The sequence below is a fragment of the Ranitomeya imitator genome, chromosome 5, assembly GCF_032444005.1.
Source record: "Ranitomeya imitator isolate aRanImi1 chromosome 5, aRanImi1.pri, whole genome shotgun sequence".
In the NCBI taxonomy this organism is placed as follows: domain Eukaryota; kingdom Metazoa; phylum Chordata; class Amphibia; order Anura; family Dendrobatidae; genus Ranitomeya; species Ranitomeya imitator.
In genome coordinates, this window is record NC_091286.1 from 698,895,999 (window position 1) to 698,918,771 (window position 22,773).

Below are 22,773 nucleotides of genomic sequence, written 5' to 3' on the forward strand. Positions count from 1 at the left end.
GTGCCCAATAGCCCGTACTTAGCATGCAGCCTGTCTGGTGACTAATTACCCAGGGTGCAGTACCTAACCTGACCTGAGTGTAAGGGGGGAGCCAGAGAGCTGCAAGTGTTAAGTGGAACTGTAAGCGGGATATACATAAATCTCTGCAGTTCGTGGTATATTGAAGAGCAGTGGGATACCTAGAATAAGCCCCTGCTGTAAACTAAGAGGTCAATAGCCTTGTGTGTGTTTTTTCATCACATTGTGAAGTGGAGGGATAACTAAGATAAGCCCCCCTGCACATGTGCTAGCCGTCTGTTGATCTAAAGTCACCCCAACCCGTGACGTAGGGGTGACGGTCACGGTGTGAATCGTGACACTAGCTATGCTACAGGATGTATCCAGGCTTCCTACCTAAGAAATTTGGACATTAGATAAAGTGAAACACAAGTAAAACAAGAGTGATTTAAAGATTTGAATTCCAGTGATTTTATTGATTTAGCTTGTTACATAAAAAATAAGATAATAAGCCTTATGACCATCTATGAGCCATTTTTCATGAAATGTCAGGAAAAAGTGTGCAGTATTATTGCGTAAATATTTGCAAAAACTAAAAAAATGCAAATCTGGTATTTTTTTTATAATTTGTACATAGGAATGCAAAGCATCAACGTAATCTGATGATCCAGATTAATCATTGTAGCATTTCTTATCTCTTACACCATTGTTAAAGCATTTAATGCAGTTATTACCACTGCGGCGATATAAATGGATTTTTGCATTGAGTGCTTCCCAGTTTTTCCAAACTTCCTCTTCCGGTTTCTTCTTATCCTTTTCAAACACTTTGGTGTAAGCGAAGGCTCGGCTGTTGGACCCGGGAAGGTTGACTTTGTTGAGTTTGTCGATGATGTTGTACTTTCCCTTTGGATCAGTACAGGTCTGCACACAAGGGGAGTTCAGGGAGAAAAACACGACACAACCAGCGGCGGGGGTCTTCTTCAGTAGGTTGCTGATGGGGGATTCTGTAGAACCAGGAAGAGTATTTAACAGGCGAGATTCAGCATGAATGTCAAATTTTTTGTTTTTCTCAAAGGATGCAGCCACCATTTGATTTCCCTGATAGATTTCTTTCTTCTCCACTTTACCCCGGATGCCAGCAGAAACATCCACTTTCAGAGCCTTGTCAATATCTTGGGTTTGTAAACCATTGTTGCACTCGTCGTCTGTAAACTTGACAAAGTAGGCATACTGCATCTCCAAATCCCTAGAAGGCAGAAGAGAAGAAAATGACCAAACTTTGATTGAGGGATACAACTTTAACGACTCCAATACTTCTCCCGAATATCCTACATCCTCTGGAATTCTGTGCCCCAACACATCCAACTATCAACCACATTCGGATCCTTCAGACGGAACCTGAAAACCCATCTCTTCAGGAAAGCCTACAGCCTGCACTGACCCCGCTGCCTCCTCACGTCTACCGAAGCTACCGCCTCACCAGCACCGGAGCTGCTGCAACCCTCAACCTATCCTGTAGAATGTAAGCCTGCAAGGGCAGGGTCCTCGCCCCTCTGTATCAGTCTGTCATTGTTAGTTTGCTTACTGTGATATCTGTAATTTATATATAACCCCTTCTCATGTACAGCACCATGGAATCAATGGTGCAATAGAAATAAATAATAATAATAACAACTATATTTACTTGTATGGTCTTCAGAGCTGATATCTACTTTGGACACTGTATGGTGGTATTATTGACTTTTCTAGTGATTTTTTTATTTTTATTTAACCCCCTCCCAGCATTTGATGTACCCCAAACGTCATGGAAGGGTATGACTTCCCGACCTTGTACGTACTGGGTACGTCATGGAGATGTTGCATGCAAAGGAGCTGCGCGCACGCAATTGCTGCTGTGTGTCCAGCTAACATCTGGCTCTCACTGCCAGGAGTGGTGCCCACACCGCTCCCGGCAGTTTGACCCCCTAAATGCTGTGATTGTTATTGATTACAGTATTTAGAAAGCAGGGAGAGGGAGCGGGGTCCCTCTCCTCTCCGATCAGTACCTCCATGATGTCATCACGAGGGCCCGATCATTGCCATGGTGACCCGGGGTCATCATGATGACATCGGGGTCAGCACACTAGCAAACTTGTTAGACAATGTTCAGAGCATGGTCTAAGGGCCTTGTGTCAGTGCAGCATTGACAGTTATAAAGCATTGAAATCAGAGGCAAGAAAATGAAAGTCTCATAGAAGCACTAAGTAAAAAAAAAGTAAAAATAAAGCAAAAAAAAAAGTTAAATTTTTTTTTTTAAATCACAAAATAGAAAAATAATAATATATTGTACAAATAAATGTGCATTTTTTTGTAAAAAATAAAACAAAAAGTACACATTGGTATTGTGGCATCTGTAAGAGCCTGCCCTATCAAACTAGTTAACCCCTTGAGCGAACACCGTAAATAAAATAAATAAACGGGGCAAAAACTATTATTTCCATAAAATAGTTTTAAATGTGTAAAAGCACTATGTGGTGAAATATGTGTAAATATATATATAGTTATATGAAAAAGTTTGGGCACCCCTATTAATCTTAAGCTTAATGTTTTATAAAAATTGTTTTTTTTGGCAACAGCTATTTCAGTTTCATATATCTAATAACTGTTGGACACAGTAATGTTTCTGCCTTGAAATGAGGTTTATTGTACTAACAGAAAATGTGCAATCTGCATTCAAACAAAATTTGACAGGTGCATAAGTATGGGCACCCTTATCATTTTCTTGTTTTAAATACTCCTACCTACTTTTTACTGACTTACTAAAGCACTTTTTTTTGTTTTCAAACCTCATTGAGCTTTGAACTTCATAGCCAGGTGTATGCAATCATGAGAAAAGCTACTTAAAGTGGCCACTTGCAAGTTGTTCTCCTGTTTGAATCTCCTCTGAAGAGTGGCATCATGGGCTCCACAAACAACTGTCTAATGATCTGAGAACAAAGATTATTCAACATAGTTGTTCAGGGGAAAGATACAAAAAGCTGTCTCAGAGATTTAACCTGGCAATTTCCACTGTGAGGAACATAGTAAGGAAATGGAAGAACACAGGTACAGTTCTTGTTAAGGCCAGAAGTGGCAGGCCAAGAAAAACATCAGAAAGGCAGAGAAGAAGAATGGTGAGATCAGTCAAGGACAATCCTCAGACCACCTCCAGAGAGCTGCAGCATCAACTTGCTGCAGATGGTGTCACTGTGCATCGGTCAACTATACAACGCACTTTGCAAAAGGAGAAGCTGTATGGGAGAGTGATGCGAAAGAAGCCGTTTCTGCAAGCACGCCACAAACAGAGTCGGCTGAGGATGCAAAAGCACATTTGGAGAAGCCAATTTCTTTTTGGAAGAAGGTCCTGTGGACTGATGAAACCAAGGTTGAGTTGTTTGGTCATACAAAAAGGCATTATGCATGGTGGCCAAAAAAACACAGCATTCCAAGAAAAACACTTGCTACCCACAGTAAAATTTGGTGGAGGTTCCATCATGCTTTGGGGCTGTGTGGCCAATGCCAACACTGGGAATCTTGTTAAAGTTGAGGGACGCATGGATTCCTCTCAGTATCAGCAGATTCTTGACAATAATGTTCATGACCAGTGACAAAGTTGAAGTTACGCAGGGGTTGGATCTTTCAGCAAGACAATGATCCAAAACACCGCTCCAAATCTACTCAGGCATTCATGCAGAGGAACAATTACACTGTTCTGGAATGGCCATCCCAGTCCCCAGACCTGAATATCATTGACCATCTGTGGGATCATTTGAAGAGGGCTGTCCATGCTCGGCGACCATCAAACTTAACTGAACTGGAATTGTTTTGTAAGGAGGAATGGTCAAAAATACCTTCATCCAGGATCCAGGAACTCATTAAAAGCTTCAGGAAGCGACTAGAGGCTGTTATTTTTGCAAAAGGAGGATCTACTAAATATTAATGTCACTTTTCTGGTGGGGTGCCCATACTTATGCACCTGTCAAATTTTGTTTGAATGCAGATTGCACATTTTCTGTTAGTACAATAAACCTCATTTCAAGGCAGAAACATTACTGTGTCCAACAGTTATTAGATATATGAAACTGAAATAGCTGTTGCAAAAACAACTATTTTTATAAAACATTAAGCTTAAGATTAATAGGGGTGCCCAAACTTTTTCATATAACTGTATGGGGCCCATTATATACTGGAGCATCATATACGGGCACATTTGTTATGACCTGGTGGTTAGGAGCACCCGGAATGACCTGATAATTAAACCTAATACAGGACGAGCTCTGGGATGTGGGAGCTCTGCTGACCGCAAGCCCTAATCCTATCACACACACTAGAAATAGCCGTGGAGCGCTCCTGACCAGACCTAGGCGCCTCGTCACAGCCTAAGAACTATCTAGCCCTAGAGAAAGAAAATAAAGCCTACCTTGCCTCAGAGAAATTCCCCAAAGGTAAAGGAAGCCCCCCACATATATTCACTGTGAGTAAAGATGAAAGTAACAAACGCAGAAATGAAACAGGGAGGCCAGACTTACTAAATAGACAGAGGATAGGAAAGGTAACTTTGCGATCAGCACAAAAACCTACAAAAGACCACGCAGACTATGCAAAAAAGACCTCCGCACCGACTCAAGGTGCGGGGGGGTGCCACTCTGCATCCCAGAGCTTCCAGCTAGCAAGACAAAATCATGAAAACCAGCTGGACAAGAAAACAGAGAACAAAGTAAGACAATAAGGAACTTAGCTTCTGCAGGAGAAGGCAGGTCACAAGAGAGATCCAGGAGCGAACTGAACGAATGCTAAAACATTGACAGCTGGCATGGAGTAACGATCTGAGAGGAGTTAAATAGAGCAGCCAACCAAAGGATAAACCACGTCACCTGTGTAAGGAACCTCAGAAGCAGCAGCTTCACTCACAGCCACCAGAGGAAGCCCATAGACAGAACTCGCCGAAGTACCATTCACGACCACAGGAGGGAGTTCGACAACAGAATTCACAACACACATTATACCATGGAGCATCATATATGAGGCCCATTATACCATGGAGCATCATATATGGGGCCCATTATACACTGGAGCATCATATATGGGGCCTATTACACACTGGATCATCATATATGAGGCATATTATATACTGGAGCATCATATATGGGGCCCATTATACACTGGATCATCATATATGAGGCCTATTATATACTGGAGCATCATATATGGGGCCAATTATACACTGGAGCATCATATATGGGGTCCATAATACACTGGAGCATCATATATGGGGCTCATTATACATTGGAGCATCATATATGGGGTCCATAATACACTGGAGCATCATATATGGGGCCCATTATACATTGGAATATCATATATGGGGACCAGTAAACACTGGAGCATCATATATCGGGACCATTAAACCCTGGAGCATCATATATGGGGTCTATAATACACTGGAGCATCATATATGGGGCCCATTATACATTGGAATATCATATATGGTGATCAGTAAACACTGGAGCATCATATATGGGGTCCATAATACACTGGAGCATCATATATGGGACCAATTATACACTGGAACATCATATATGGGGTCCATAATACACTGGAGCATCATATATGGGGCCCATTATACACTGGAGCATCATATATGGGACCCATTAAACACTGGAGCATCATATATGGGACCCATTAAACACTGAAGCATCATATATGGAGTCCATAATACACTGGAGCATCATATATGGGGCCCATTATACACTGGAGCATCATATATGGGGCCAATTATACACTGGAGCATCATATATGGGCTCCATAATACACTGGAGCATCATATATGGGGCCCATAATACACTGGAGCATCATATATGGGGCCCATTATACACTGGAGCATCATATTAGGGGCCAATTATACACTGGAGCATCATATATGGGGTCCATAATACACTGGAGCATCATATATGGGGCCCATAATACACTGGAGCATCATATATGGGGCCCATTATACACTAGAGCATCATATATGGGGCCCATTATTCACTCGAGCATCATATATGGGGCCCATTATTCACTCGGGCATCATATATGGGGCCCATTATTCACTCGGGCATCATATATGGGGCCAATTATACACTGGAGCATCATATATGGGGACCATTATACACTGGAGCATCATTTATGGGGCCCATTATACACTGGAGCTTCATATATTGGGTTTATTATACACTGGAGCATAATATATGGGGCCCATTATACACTGGAGCTTCATATATTGGGTCAATTATACACTGACGCATAATATATGGGGTCTATTATTAACTGGAGCATAATATATGGTGCCAATTATACACTGACGCATAATATATAGGGCCCATTATTCACTGGAGCATCATATATGGGGCCCATTATACACTGGAACATCATCTATGGGGCCCATTATACACTGGAGCATCATATATGGGGCTCATTATACACTGGGGTATCATATACAGTGTATATATATATATATTTATATATATATATGTGTGTGTGTGTGCAGCGGACTATGTATAAATTTATTGGTCACTGTCAATAATGTAACCTCTGTCTTGAAAGCTGCAGGTCGCAGCTAGGTGTTAATATGTAGTTCCCTGGGACAAGTAGATTTCTGTCTCCAAATCTCACCAGGGGGTCCTGCTAGGACCAATAAGAAAGGTACCATTTGACACCTCTTAGCTCTTGGAAGAGAGATGTTAATTACGGCCTGATAGTATCTATGTGTGAGAACTATTACACAGGGTGTCTCAAGAGAAAATAATATATTCATTAGTAGCGGCCGCGGGCCAATCAAAAAACCAGACATTATGATATTAACCTGAGGGCCTGGTCTAGAAACCTGACCTCCAGACCAAAACTATAAGTTCGGCCTGTATACAGAGAATAGTGTTCACATGTGAGGGCAGCGGGAGATGCTGATGTGTTCCACCAACTCTATTCACCCCCCTCAGGGAGCAGAAAGCAAACTACCATTTCTGTAAGTTTCTCCTGTTTATTTTTATACTGTTTTGCATAAGTTGTTTGTCTTTTTATTATAATATCTTTACACCTTTTCTTACTGTAAGCACTGAACCTTTTTGTATTAAAGTATAAAACTTTAACAAGTTGAACCTTGAATGTTCTAAAAGAATCCATAGCCTAAGGTGTGTGAGCCTCATGAGTGGTAGAAATTATTAGTATTGATATTTCCGGGACTCGTCGCCCATGTGTTCGATGAGTGGTGGCAGCGTGTATGAGCGGGTGTGTGGCCTGGGTCAGTGTGTAATTTATGCTCCCAGTACAGCATATGACAGAGGTCGAATGCTGGACTGAGAGACGGGAGAGAGATTAAGCCTTGCAGGCACAATCCCAAGTCACGTGCGGAGAGCGGAGACGCGACACACTAAAACATAAAAAATGATATAAATGAGGTATCGCTGTAATCGTACTGACCCGAAGAATAAAGCTGCCTTATACATTTCACCACACATAGAATGGCATAATAAAAACAATTCCTGAATTGCTGTTTTTTGTTTATTCTGTCCCTCAAAAACTGGAATAGAAAGTGATCAAAAAATGTCATGTGCCCGAAAACGGTACCAATAAATATATCAACTTGTCTCGCAAAAAACAAGCCATCACATGACTGTGTTGAAAGAAATATAGGAAAAGTATAGCTCTCAAAATGTGGGAATGCAAAAATTTTATTTTGCAATAAAAAGCAGGAATTGTAGCTTGAGTGAGGTAATTTGCATACTTCCAATGCATTCTGGGAAGAGTGAAGAGTCGCCGTGATTCTGAAGATCTTTGAATGTAGTTCAGAGGTGGGGAATCTTTTTTCTGCCAAGGGCAGATTTTTGGATATTTATACCATCCTTGGGGGGCCATACAAGTTGCCCGCTAACTCCGCTCACAATGTATGTCCTGACACTGGCACTGGTGTCAGGAGACTTACTCTACCATTCAGTAGTGAACACGGCTTGTGCTTACAGAGGATGAAGAAATGAATGGGCCGGTGACAGACAAAACACTGCTGCTGGCCAAAGCGATGTGGTCCCTGGGATTCTGCCTGGAGCCAGGATAAACGGTCACGGAGGGCCATAAATGGCGCACAGGTCTGAGGATCCCCACCCCTGGTGTAGCTGGATCGAGTTGCTTGAAAGAAATCGTCAAACAAGGAATTGAAGCTCGAAGTGATTTGGATATTTCCAGTACATTTTGGTAATAGTGAATCTTTACAAAGGTTCAGCAACAATTCATTTTCTTCAACATGGAGAAGGAGATCACCCATATGGTGCTGCAATATGTGCTATATATTTAGACTTGCCAGAGGAAAAGATAAACTTTACGTGCCAGAAATACAAGCTTGTGACTCTGTTAGAGGGAAAGGTGCAAAGTCTTCAGGAGAGAATAGCTGCATTGAAGCTCATCAGAGAAGATGAGTATTTACTTGACAGAGCAGAAGAATCTCTTCAGAATATTGCAAGAGAAGAACTTTTCAGTGTTCCTGCAGAAGTTAACGACAGTAGAAATAACTACTCAGAATGTTCAAAGAGAAGCACCTTTCAATGTGCCTGCAGAAGAAGAGAAATGGAAGCATGTGAACCAAAGAAGTAGGAACATTAGGAGGCGGTCGGCACTCATACTGCTGAAGAACCGCTACCAGCTTCTCATGCAACTATGAAGATGTAAATGAAAAAAGTGCTTTGCTCACAAAGAACACATGAGTAAGAAATCAGAAGCCTCTTGAAGGGAGGAAAAGAAGCACTGAACTGAAGAAAAGGAGAGTGGTCATCATGGGGGATTCCCTACTGAGAGGAACAGAAGTTGCTATCTATCAACCGGACATCACCTTACGAGAAGTGTGCTGTCTTCCAGGTGCCCAAGTCAAAGATGTGTCTGGTAGGGTATCAAGACTCTTCAGTGTAACAGACGACTACGTATGCCCACTTTTACATGTATGAACAAAAAAACACAGTAAAAAAGTACTTGGAAACTATAAGCAGAACATTTGAAGACCTGGGCTGAAAAGTGAAGGAATTGGGAGTGCAGGTCATCTTCTCATCCATCCTCCCAGTGGATGGACATGGAACAGGATTCTACAGGTGAACAACTGGCTATGTCAATGGTGCCATCAGCAACGTCTGGGGTTTCTGGACCATGGAGTGAATTACCTGCATGATGGACTCCTTGCTAGAGTTGGGATGAATCTTATGAAAGCAGGAAAACACATATTTGATAGATGCCTTGCTACACTCATCAGGAGAGCTTTAAACTACAGCAATATAGGATGGGAATTTTACGGCCCAGTAAAAATATGCAACTAATGAATTCTTCTGAGAACCCTGCTATTAGAAGTGGAAGTAAAGAGCAAAGACAACAAATTCTGGCTGAAAATAGAAGAGCAAGGGAAACCGACTACAAATGAAAATGTGTCTATACAAATCCACAGAGCATTAGAAACAAGCAAGGTGAATTGGAGATGACACAGAAAGAGATATGATGTCATAGGCATCACTGATACTTAGGTGTTATGATCTGGTGGCCTTGGAGCAGCATGAGACGGACTCTGGAGAAGGTGGTCCCTGTACTGACCGCAAACCCTGAACCTAGCAGCGCAACTAAAAGTAGCCGTGGGGGGTACCTAACACTCCCTAGACCCCTCGGCACAGCCTAAGATCTAACTACCCCTAAAGACAGAAACAGGAAACCTATCTTGCCTCAGAGAAAATCCCCAAAGGATAGATAGCCCCCTACAAATATTGACTGTGAGAGGAGAGGGAAATAACATACGCAGATATGAAATCAGATTTTAGCATAGGAGGCCATACTAGCTAAAAAGAAAGGATAGAACAGAGTACTATGCGGTCAGTATAAAAACACTAGAAAATATCCACCGCAGAAAATACGGATCACCACATCTGACTAAAGACATGGGGGGTATATCTGCATCTCCAGAGAAATAGCTAGGCTGCAAAAAATCCTTCACAGACCAAGCTGGACAAGACAAAAACATGAAAATGCACAGAACTATAAGGTCCACTGCAGGTGGACAGCAAAAACAAAGCCAGGACTTATCATTGTAGAAAAACACAGCAAACTAGAAAGACCAGCAGGGAAGTGAATCCTTCAAGAACAATGGACAACTGGCACTGACTAAAGGATCCTGCAAAGCTATATACCCCAGTCAGTCCTGCAATTAGTAGATACACATGTCCACTCCTGCAATCCAGGCACAACTGCATTACCCTCTACAACCACCGGAGGGAGCCCAAAAGCTGAATTTACAACAGAACCATCCCCTTGAGGAGGGGTCACCAAACCCTCACCAGAGCCCCCAGGCCGATCAGGATGAGCCAGATGAAAGGCACAAACCAAATCAGCGGCATGGACATCAGAGGCAGAAACCCAAGAATTATCCTCCTGGCCATAACCCTTCCACTTGACAAGGTACTGAAGCTTCCGCCTCGAAAAACGAGAATCCAAAATCTTCTCAACAACATATTCCAACTCCCCATCGACCAATACAGGGGCCGGAGGATCAACAGAGGGAACAACGGGCTCCACATATTTCCGCAACAAAGATTTATGGAAGACATTATGAATAGCAAATGAGGCCGGAAGCGCCAGGCGAAAGGACACCGGATTAATAATCTCAGAAATCCTATAAGGACCAATAAATCGAGGCTTAAACTTAGGGGAAGAAACCTTCATAGGAACATGACGGGAAGATAACCAAACCAGATCCCCAATCCGAAGCCGGGAACCAACACACCGACGACGATTAGCAAAACGTTGAGCCTCCTCCTGAGACAGCACCAAATTGTCCACCACATAAGCCCAAATCTGCTTCAACCTGTCGACCACAGAATCCACACCAGGAAGGTCAGAAGGCTCAACCTGCCCAGAAGAAAAACGAGGATGAAAACCAAAATTACAAAAAAAAGGCGAAACCAAAGTAGCCGAACTGGCCTGATTATTAAGGGCAAACTCAGACAATGGCAAAAAAGCCACCCAATCATCCTGATCAGCAGACACAAAGCATCTCAAATAGGTCTCCAAGGTCTGATTAGTTCGCTCAGTCTGGCCATTTGTCTGAGGATGAAATGCAGAAGAAAAAGACAAATCAATGCCCAGCTTGGCACAAAAGGCCCGCCAAAACCTAGAAACAAACTGGGAACCTCTGTCGGACACAATATTCTCCGGAATACCATGCAAACGCACCACATGCTGAAAAAACAACGGAACCAAATCAGAAGAAGAAGGCAATTTAGGCAAAGGCACCAAATGAACCATCTTAGAAAATCGGTCACAGACAACCCAGATAACCGACATTCTTTGGGAAACAGGAAGATCGGAAATAAAATCCATAGAAATATGTGTCCAGGGCCTCTCGGGGACCGGTAATGGCAAAAGCAACCCACTAGCGCGGGAACAGCAAGGCTTAGCCCGCGCACAAATCCCACAGGACTGCACAAAAGAACGCACATCCCGCGATAAAGAAGGCCACCAAAAGGACCAACTAACCAAATCTCTGGTACCAAAAATCCCAGGATGGCCAGCCAACACTGAACAATGAACCTCAGAAATCACTTTAGTAGTCCATCTATCAGGAACAAACATTTTCCCCACAGGACAGCGGTCAGGCTTATCAGCCTGAAATTCCTGAAGAACCCGTCGCAAATCAGGGGAGATGGCAGAAAGAATCACCCCTTCCTTCAAAATGCCGACCGGCTCAAGAACCCCAGGGGAATCAGGAAAAAAACTCCTAGAGAGGGCATCCGCCTTAACATTCTTAGTACCAGCAATGTACGAGACCACAAACTCAAAACGGGAGAAAAACAGGGACCATCGAGCCTGTCTAGGATTCAGCCGTTTGGCAAACTCGAGGTAAATCAGATTCTTATGATCGGTCAGGACCACAATACGGTGCTTGGCCCCCTCAAGCCAATGTCGCCACTCCTCAAATGCCCACTTCATAGCCAACAACTCCCGATTGCCGACATCATAATTGCGTTCCGCAGGCGAAAACTTCCGAGAAAAGAAGGCACACGATTTCATCAAGGAACCATCAGAATTCTTCTGAGACAAAATGGCCCCTGCCCCAATCTCAGACGCGTCAACCTCAACCTGAAATGGAAGAGAAACATCTGGCTGACGCAACACAGGGGCAGAATGAAATCGGCGTTTAAGCTCCTGAAAGGCAGAAACATCCGCGGAGGACCAATTCGTCACATCAGCGCCTTTCTTGGTCAAATCGGTTAGAGGTTTAACCACACTGGAGAAGTTGGCAATGAAACGACGATAAAAATTAGCAAAGCCCAAGAATTTCTGAAGGCTCTTCACAGATGTGGGCTGAATCCAATCATGAATGGCCTGAACCTTAACCGGATCCATTTCTATAGATGAGGGAGAAAAAATGAAACCCAAAAAAGAAACCTTCTGCACTCCAAAGAGGCACTTTGACCCCTTCACAAACAAAGCATTATTACGGAGGATCTGAAATACCATCCTGACCTGTTTCACATGAGACTCCCAATCATTGGAAAAAATCAAAATATCATCCAAATATACAACCATGAATTTATCAAGATAACTCCGAAAGATATCATGCATGAAGTATTGGAACACAGATTGGGCATTAGAGAGTCCGAATGGCATCACAAAGTATTCAAAATGGCGTTCGGGCGTATTAAATGCAGTTTTCCATTCGTCATCCTGCTTGATACGAAAAAGATTATATGCCCCTCGAAGGTCAATCTTAGTAAACCAGCTAGACCCCTTAATCCTAGCAAACAAATCAGTAAGCAAAGGCAAGGGGTATTGAAATTTAACCGTGATCTTATTCAAGAGGCGATAATCAATACAGGGTCTCAAGGATCCGTCCTTCTTGGCAACAAAAAAGAACCCCGCTCCCAACGGTGCAGAAGATGGCCGAATATGCCCTTTCTCCAAAGACTCCTTAATATAGCTCCGCATGGCGGCATGTTCAGGCACAGACAGGTTGAAAAGTCGGCCCTTAGGGAACTTACAACCTGGAATCAAGTTAATAGCACAATCACAGTCCCTATGCGGTGGAAGGGAACTGGACTTGGGCTCATCGAATACATCTTGAAAGTCTGACAAAAACTCAGGAACTTCAGAAGAGGGGGAAGAGGAAATTGACATCAAAGGAACCTGATCATGAACCCCCTGACAACCCCAACTAGTCACAGACATGGATTTCCAGTCTAACACCGGATTATGTAGCTGTAACCATGGAAAACCCAGCACAATATCATCATGCAAATTATGCAACACCAGAAAACGACAATCTTCCTGATGGGCTGGCGCCATGCGCATGGTCAGCTGTGTCCAAAACTGAGGTTTATTTTTTGCCAAAGGTGTAGCATCAATGCCCCTCAAAGGAATAGGGTTCTGCAAAGGCTGCAAGAGAAAACCACAACGTCTGGCAAATTCTAAGTCCATTAAGTTCAGAGCGGCGCCTGAATCCACAAATGCCATGACAGAAAATGATGATAACGAGCAGATCAAGGTCACAGATAACAGAAATTTAGGTTGTATAGTACTGATGGCAACAGAACTAGCGATTCTCTTAGTACGCTTAGGGCAATCAGAAATAACATGAGCAGAATCGCCGCAGTAAAAACACAACCTATTCTGACGCCTGAATGTTTGACGTTCAGCTCTAGACAAAATCCTATCACACTGCATAGGCTCAGGGCTCCGCTCAGAGGACAACACCACAGTGTGCACAATTCTGCGCTCACGCAAGCGCCGATCAATCTAAATGGCCAGAGACATAGAATCACTCAGACCAGCAGGTGTGGGGAACCCCACCATAATGTCTTTAACGGATTCAGAAAGACCCTTTCTGAAAATTGCCGCCAAGGCATCCTCATTCCATTTAGTCAGTACAGACCATTTTCTAAATTTCTGGCAATACGATTCTGCCGCTTCTTGACCTTGACACAGGGCTAACAAAATTTTCTCAGCCTGATCCACAGAATTAGGCTCATCATACAACAACCCCAATGCCTGAAAGAACGAATCAACACCAAGCAAAGCAGGATTGCCAGTTTCCAGGGAAAATGCCCAATCCTGTGGGTCACCACGCAGCAGAGATATGATGATTTTAACCTGCTGAATAGGATCACCAGAAGACCGGGGTCTTAATGCAAAAAACAGTTTACAGTTATTTTTGAAACTCAAAAATTTGGATCTGTCACCAAAGAATAAATCAGGAGTGGGAATCTTAGGTTCTAAGGCAGGAGTTTGAACAATATAATCTGAAATACCCTGTACCCTAGCAGCAAGCTGATCCACCCGAGAAACTAACTCCTGAACATTAATGTTAATACAAGACTCCGTAGCCACCCAGAGGTAAAGAGGGAGGAACAGACCAAACAGGCTAAGGAAAAAAAAATGGCTCAAAATCTTTCCACCCTTCTTCTGAGATGCAATTAACTCATTGTTGGCCAGTTGTACTGTTATGATCTGGTGGCCTTGGAGCAGCATGAGACGTACTCTGGAGAAGGTGGTCCCTGTACCGACCGCAAACCCTGAACCTAGCAGCGCAACTAAAAGTAGCCGTGGGGGGTACCTAACACTCTCTAGACCCCTCGGCACAGCCTAAGATCTAACTACCCCTAAAGACAGAAACAGGAAACCTATCTTGCCTCAGAGAAAATCCCCAAAGGATAGATAGCCCCCCACAAATATTGACTGTGAGAGGAGAGGGAAATAACATACGCAGATATGAAATCAGATTTTAGCATAGGAGGCCATACTAGCTAAAAAGAAAGGATAGAACAGAGTACTATGCGGTCAGTATAAAAACACTAGAAAATATCCACCGCAGAAAATACGGATCACCACATCTGACTAAAGACATGGGGGGTATATCTGCATCTCCAGAGAAATAGCTAGGCTGCAAAAAATCCTTCACAGACCAAGCTGGACAAGACAAAAACATGAAAATGCACAGAACTATAAGGTCCACTGCAGGTGGACAGCAAAAACAAAGCCAGGACTTATCATTGTAGAAAAACACAGCAAACTGGAAAGACCAGCAGGGAAGTGAATCCTTCAAGAACAATGGACAACTGGCACTGACTAAAGGATCCTGCAAAGCTATATACCCCAGTCAGTCCTGCAATTAGTAGATACACATGTCCACTCCTGCAATCCAGGCACAACTGCATTACCCTCTACAACCACCGGAGGGAGCCCAAAAGCTGAATTCGCAACACTTAGGGATGATACACATGATTGGAATACAAACCTTGAACGCTACAACTAAATTATAAGAAACAGGATTAACAAGAAGGGATGAGGTATTGCATTGTATGTTACGAAAACTTATATCTCCACAGAGATCCAAGCTTCAGAGAATGGTAACTCTGTAACAACTGTTTTGCATAAGAATACAAGTAGAGAAGAACAGAAGAAGAAGTGTTTACTATGGGCCACCTGGACAGACTAAAGATATGGATGAATTCTTTTTTACATCAGATATCTTTGTTCTCAAAAAAGTACAAAATAGAGACCATGGAAAATGTTAACTATCCAGATATTTGTTTGGAATCTCTCTCAGGCAAAAGTAATGGGTCAGAAAAAGTCTTATCTTCTCTTGCTGACAACTTTATCTTTCAAAAGGTAGAAGAGAGAACAAGAGGATCTGCAATCTTGGACCTAATTCTTACTACTAAGGGGGATATGGTTGAGGAAGTAAAGGTTGCTAGGAATTTAGGAGGCAGCGATCATGCTATCCTCAAGTTTTGGATTACAAGAGGATGAAGACCTGTGAGGAGGAAGACTTTAAGGTTAAACTTCAGAAAGGCAGATTTTAATGGACTCAAAAAGAGGGTAGGAAAAGTCAAATGGCTGAATGTTCTGAAGGACAGAAATATCCAAGTAGGATAGGAGATTTTGCTAACTGAAATTCTCACCGCACAATTGGTAACAATCCCAAAAATAAATAAGAATTGGAAGCATTGAAAGAGACCAGGGTGGATCAAAACTAAGAAATTAAACATATGGGGTATTTCAACATTCTAACGAAATTGTGGGATAAGTTTTGGTGGAATTTTTATCCATTTCCCTGTGCGAAAATGTACAATCTGGGGCTAAAACAACCTTTTGTAGATAAAAATGTACGATAATTGCTTTTACTTCACTGCCTAATGGTATAAAATTCTGTGACAGACCTGTGGTGTCAATATGATCACTGCACCCCTACATGAATTCATTGAGAGGTTTAGTTTGTAAAATTGGGTTACTTATGCGGAGTTCTGCTGTTCTTGCACCTCAGGGGCTCTCACAGTGGGTCATGGCACCTGCAAATCATAACTGCAAAATCTGCACTATAACATGGCGCTCCTTCCCTTCTGAGCTTTGCACTGTGCTTGAAAAGTATTTCCTGATTGCATGTAGGGTATTGCCGTACTCAGGAGAAATTACACAACAAACTGAGGTTTATGCTGTTCTGGCACCTCATGGGCTCTGCCAATGTGACCTGGCCCTCTCAAGCCAATGCAGCAAAATTTGAACTCCAACATTACGCTTCTTCCTTTCTGAGCTTTGCACTGTGCCTCAAAAGTAGTTTTCGACCACATATGGGGTATTGGTGTGCTCTAGGGAAATTTCACAACACATTTTGAGTTCAATTTTCTCCTGCTACCCTCATAAAAATGAACAAAAAATTGGGTTTTTAGCAACATTTTTGTGGAAAGAATAAATGTTTTCATTTTTACAGTTCAATGTTGAAAAATTTTGTGAAGCACTTGTGGGTTGTAGGTGCTCACCACAAATTTAAATAAACTCCTTGAGGGGTCTAGTTTCCAAAATGGGGTCAAGTTTGGGGGATTTCTACTGTTTAGGTACATAAAGATGGATTTCATCGACCAAGGTATCATTGTAAGGCCGGGGTCACACTTGCGTGTGTAATGTGAGAAACTCGTGTGAGTCTCTTGCATCAATACCCGACACTGCCGCCAGCACTCGGGACCCAGGGGGGCTGCATGTATTCTATGCAGCTGAACACTCCGGTCCCGAGTGCCGGCGGCAGTGCCGGGTACTGATGCGAGAGACTCGCGTGAGCTTCTCGCATTACACTCGCAAGCGTGACCACGGCCTAATCAGTATAACTACGCCCACCTGACACTCTCTGTACGTTACTGTGCACAATCCTGTTGACAGGTTCCCTTTAATAAATACAGCTGATATGTTATCTCAGCTTTGATTTGCAGTCATTCTTTTTGGTCAAGCTGTTTTTGCTCCTTATATCGCTCATATAACAGCCAGAGCAGGGAGGAGGGCACACATAGGTCATCAAATTCTGTGCTGATACAGCCAGTTCAGTGTTATTTTCCAGTTTTTCATTTTACTAATGTGATGCCCGACATTTTATTTATTGTCCATTTTTTGCCCTTCAGACAAAATAACGTTGATTTATAAGTAATAAAATTATAAATAAAACAAGGTATTTGGTAAATTATTTGTTTTAATGTATTTTTTTTTTACTAAGAACTGCTCTTTTTTCTGCAGTTAACCCCTCTAAGACAGAAGAATTCTGTCAGTAAGAATATGTTTCTGTGGTATGTAGAGCTCCTTAATTGCCTTACCATTGCTTAAAAAGGTACACAGGTTGCTTGTGAATCTTAAGAAAACAGAGTTAATATTTAGCATCTGTACAAAAAAATTAAATGAGATATCTAATAAGCTCAATAAAAGCACATGACTTCATCCACCAGCATTGGAAAATTAGTATAAGGGGATCACAATAGCCCCCATCGCGGTACCACTTGTGGTAGAAATTACATCAGATAGGAATCAGTTCCTTTTTTAAATGAATTACAGAAGTCTGATGAGAAATAGGTTGTGTCTATGTGTATAAGACACAAAGTTGGATCGGAATAGTGTTTGTTGATTTTCCACAGAGTTTATGTTGTCTACAGAAATTCACAAAGCAAGTGAAAGCTGCTTACCTGAAGATGTTTTCCTCAATGTAGTCTACGACTCTTCCCACTTCTTCTTGGTTTAGAGGAGTCACTGCAAGAACGCAGCTCCACAGACAGAGCGCAGTCAGAACTGCACGTCCCATCCTTACCTGTAACAATATAAGGGCCAGAAAAGATTTATGATTAACATATACAAACACACCGGAAGAGACTCTCGATAAGTCTAGCAGTACTAGCTCAGGAATATTTTGGGGATTTCCTTACCTATAGGTTTCCTCATGAGACTACACTTATTGCCTATATTATGTAAATTCATTGACTCAAGGAAGTGATTCAAGGAAATCACAGTGCAGCCAATGTAAGAGAATGGAATCACAATAGATCACAGACATACAGGAGCATGAACCAATAGTACCTGTAAATATAGTATAGATAGGTAAGAAATATGGTCATTTATATGAACCTGCAAGCGAGATATAACATCAAATTGTGAAGATTTTATCAATAAATTTGATTCACAGCTAATTTATTCTCCGCACATTTAATGTTTCCTATTAGGCTCTTGAGTCTGTGTAGACCTCATAACACAATAAACATAGTATGAAAAAAAAGAAAATCTAATATTCACCTCACTATTCAAAATTCCCAGTATCCCCACTGCCTCCAGTGATCGCAGCTCTTGCGTATAGTCCTATGGACCTCTACATTCCACAGTCACATGCCGGTGTCTTCAGAACTTCTGGCCATAACATGCCTCGGAGGTCACAGCGATTTGTGATGTTATGATCAACCATACCATCAGAGGCCTGGTGTCTTTGCACTAGTACAAGACTTACGGCCCTAACGGCCCTAATTAAACCTTCCAGGCCTTTTCACAGCTGGAAGTCCTGCTCTAGAGCGAAGATTCGGACACTTCTAGAGTAAAAATGTCTGGCTTCGACAATGGGAAGAAATGACCTGAGTACTGGACGTCGGGCAATGGTTGCAGGTAGCAAAATGGGACAGGCGAGCAGTGATGAAAGTAGAATGTTTTTAACCCTGTGCTGGCTCTCTACAGTTTAACAAAATGGAGATTGTGCAATTTGGGTAGAATTCAATTCCACTTGAATAGATTTGTCCATCTCTACCATCAACCATTTTGCTGATTTGTAGTAGGGTGAACAAAAATAATATTTACCTTGCTGCTCACGAGTTCCACCATTGCATCCTTCCATCTGGTCATTCGAGCAGCTTTTTTTGTCCTTCAGCACCAAGCACAATGACCGTTTCCAGCATCTTCATTATATGCCACAGCTTCCAGTGCTGAGAAGGCCTCTGACATCACAACTCATCAAAACATCAGGATGTATGTTGCCAAAAGCCTAGTTACCACCTCAGGTAACACACATCATGACATCATGTGCTTTGTGACATCACAGGTTACTCAGCATTGGAAGTCTCAGGGCAGATTAAAGAGGCATTTATAATTTGCTTAACATGGTGCTGAAGGCAAAAAGAGGCCAAATAGTTGGCATTCACCTGTAGTCGGGGCCCGGCACAGCACATAGGGGACAATAGTGGAGGAAGAGCAGCACTTACAGGGGGTCTTATCCAAGCTCTACTACATTCCCAACAGCATCTCCTCGCAGAGTATAGGGTGGGGGAGGAGAACTCATTGCACAGGACAGCACTGCAGCCACAGGGTCATGTCAGTCCTCTCCGAAGAAGCAGTGTGTTTCAGGTGTGCATTAAAATTTTTACAATTCTGAACCCGGGCAGTTTATGAGGTTATAACTCTGGAACACTTCAATGGATTCCACTGATTCTGAGAATGTTTTTTTATGTGACATATTGTTCTTCATGTTAGTGGTAAAATTTCTTTGATATAAGTTGCATTTATTTATGAAAAAACGGAAATTTGGCAAAGAGTTTGAAAAGTTTGCAATTTTCAAACTTTTAATTTTTATGCCCTTAAATCATAGAGTTATGCCACACAAAATAGTTAATAAATAACATTTCCCACATGTCTACTTTACATCTACTTTACACAATTTTCGAGACATATTTTTGTTTTCTTAGGACGTTATAAGGGTTAAAAGTTGACCAGCGATTTCTCTTTTTTCCAACAAAATTTACAAAACCATTTTTTTTAGGGACCATCTCTTATATGAAGTGAGTTTAGGTGGTCAATATAACAGAAAATACCCAAAAGTGACATCATTCTAAAAACTGCACCCCTCAAGGTGCTCAAAACCACATTCAAGAACTTTGTTAACCCTTCAGGTGCTTCACGAGAACTAAAGCAATATGGAAGGAAAAAATGAACATTTTACTTTTTTCTCCAAAAAAAATTACTTTGGACCCAAACTTTTTTATTTTCACAAGGGTATCAGGAGAAAATGGACCATGAGATTTGTTGTGCAATTTCTACTGAGCACGCCGATGCCCCATATATGGGAGAAAGTCCCTGTTTGGGTGCATGGCAAGGCTCAGAAGGGAGGGAGCACCGCTTGACCTTTTGAAAGCAAAATTGGCTGGAATCAATGGTGGGAAATAAAAGCTACTGAGCACCATGGAGATACTGATAACAGGGGTCTGTAATCCTGTCCTGGATGGAGCAGAATTGTACATGCTCAGCCTCTGCTCTCTCCATTATATAGAGCTGCCCAGCGCTGCGCTCAGCTGTTTTCATCAGTAAGGCTACTTTCACACGCGTTTTTTTTAATATGTCGCAAAGTTGTTTGCAGGATGCGTTTTTGCCCCATAGAGTAACATTACCGATGCATTGCGATGGATTGACACACGTCGCAACCATCGTGCGCCGTGTTGTGGCGGACCGCCGGGAGCAAAAAACGTTAAATGTAACGGACCGCTTTTTCCGACCGACGCAATGCGACAGGCCGAATCCGACGCTAGTGTGAAAGTAGCCTTACATAGACAATGAGTAGAGCAAAAGTCACACATGAGTCCTCCAATCCATTCATGGCTGAGCTGAAGGGTCCTGTTCTCAGGATTGCTGGGGGTCCCAGTGGTCAGTCTCCCAACAATCAGTGAGTTATCCCTTATCATCGGAATTGGGAAAAACTTGATTTTTTTTGGGAATAACCTATGTCAGATACCATATGGTACAGCATACCAGGCAATAAGGGGGGCCCAGACACAATTCTTGTATGGGACCCCAAGTTATCAGAGTCTGACCCTGGTGAGAGTTAACACTTTTTAATATCTTTGTATTGAAAATGAAATGACACGGACACCAGCCTCTGAATCCTCGGTTATGATGGATTTTTAGCAGAGAAGATTTCCCCATATAGCACCTACAGAGAAAAAGATGATAAAGATACTGCACCTGAGAAGGGGTGAAGAAGAAGCAGCGATGTGGACCGTGACCCAAGAGCTGAAGCTTTCTGCTCAGTATCTATGTGACACAGGATTTATAGCTTCTCAAAGTCGCCCACAGGTCCTTGCACGTTTCCCGTGTCACAAGGATTAAAATAACATACTGCAACGCACTTTCCTATTTGAGCTTTTGCTTCTCTCTTTTGCAAAGTCTTAGAGAAAACTCCAACGAACCCCAGTACAAGCCAATGGAGATCGCCAGATGCCATTTACATCTGTCACGTAATGCCAGTAAAAATCCAAGCCTCGGCTGTCACTGCCAGGAGCAGTACCCACACCCCGGGCTCTTCAGATAGGCACCCCCGAAATATCATCTTGAGGCTGTGGCAATCTGAGGTCATCATGACGACATGCGGTCACCCAGCTGCTGCAAGCCTGTTAGACCATTCTTAGAGCATGGTCTAAGAGGCTTATGTCAGTGCACCCCTGACAGGTATAAAGCAGCACAATGCTGGTGCATGGCAATGCATTACTGTATACCAGCAATCAGAGTGCTAAAAGGTAAAGTCCCATAGAAAGACTAAGTAAAAAAGTTTTTAAAAAGTTAAAAATATAAAAAAAAAAAACTAATAAAATAAATAAAAAAGAATTATAAAATATTAAAACAATAAATAGGTATATTTATGTAAAAAATAAAAAATCCACACATTTGGCATTGTGAAGACCGAAACGACCCGACCTATAAAAGTGTCATATTATTTATCCGTTAAGTAAACTCCTACAAAAAAAAAAAATGTAATTAAAAAAAGTGACAAAAAAACTATCCTTTTTCATCATGCCACTAAAAAAAGTGGAATAAAACGCGATCAGGAAGTCAAATGTAAATAAAAATGGTGTCTCTGAAAATGACATCTTGTCCCATGAAAAACAAACTAGAATACAGCTCCGTCAGCAGAGAAATAAAAAGTTACAGCTTTCAGAATATAGCAATGCAAAAATAATTTTTTTTTTTTAATAAAAATAGAAAAGTGGCATCAATTGCCCCACAGTAGAAATTCGATAATGGCCCAGCAGCAGTCAGTCATGGGCCGTGCAGGAGGTATCGGGGTCTGGGTCAGCGATTACAGCTTTGAGGTGAGTGAGGGATCGGTGTCGGCCGGCTGTGCTGGGAGCCCTGATACCTCATGCAGCATCGTAAACTCAGGTCTCATAAATATCAGCTTGGTGTACCACAAATGTTATAAGAATTTATGGATACTAACCAGGGCCGGCATCAGCACCCAGGCAAGTGCTGGGACCCTGAGCAGGTGAGGGGGCCCACTCGCTATCGGAAAACCGACGCACTATGGGGGACTGGTGCCTGTGCCAGTGCTGGCGCATACTTACCTCTCCCCGCTCCATCACTGCAGAGTTCTCCGCGTCTCCTGATTGTGATGTTCAGGTCAGAGGGCGCGATGAGGTCATGTCTGTGCAC

The 22,773-nt window shown here is 42.4% G+C and overlaps 1 protein-coding gene across 1 annotated transcript; it reads right to left on the minus strand.

Moving 5' to 3' along the window:
• Positions 1 to 444: 444 nt before the first annotated feature.
• LOC138638847 (uncharacterized) lies at positions 445 to 21,447 on the minus strand. The gene is made up of 3 exons (XM_069728512.1): positions 21,310 to 21,447; positions 18,009 to 18,130; positions 445 to 1,243 (listed from the first exon to the last, which is right to left on the minus strand). The coding sequence occupies exons 2-3, from the start codon at positions 18,122 to 18,124 to the stop codon at positions 670 to 672; spliced, it is 690 nt and encodes a 229-aa protein (XP_069584613.1). The 5' UTR covers positions 18,125 to 18,130; positions 21,310 to 21,447; the 3' UTR covers positions 445 to 669.
• Positions 21,448 to 22,773: the final 1,326 nt, after the last annotated feature.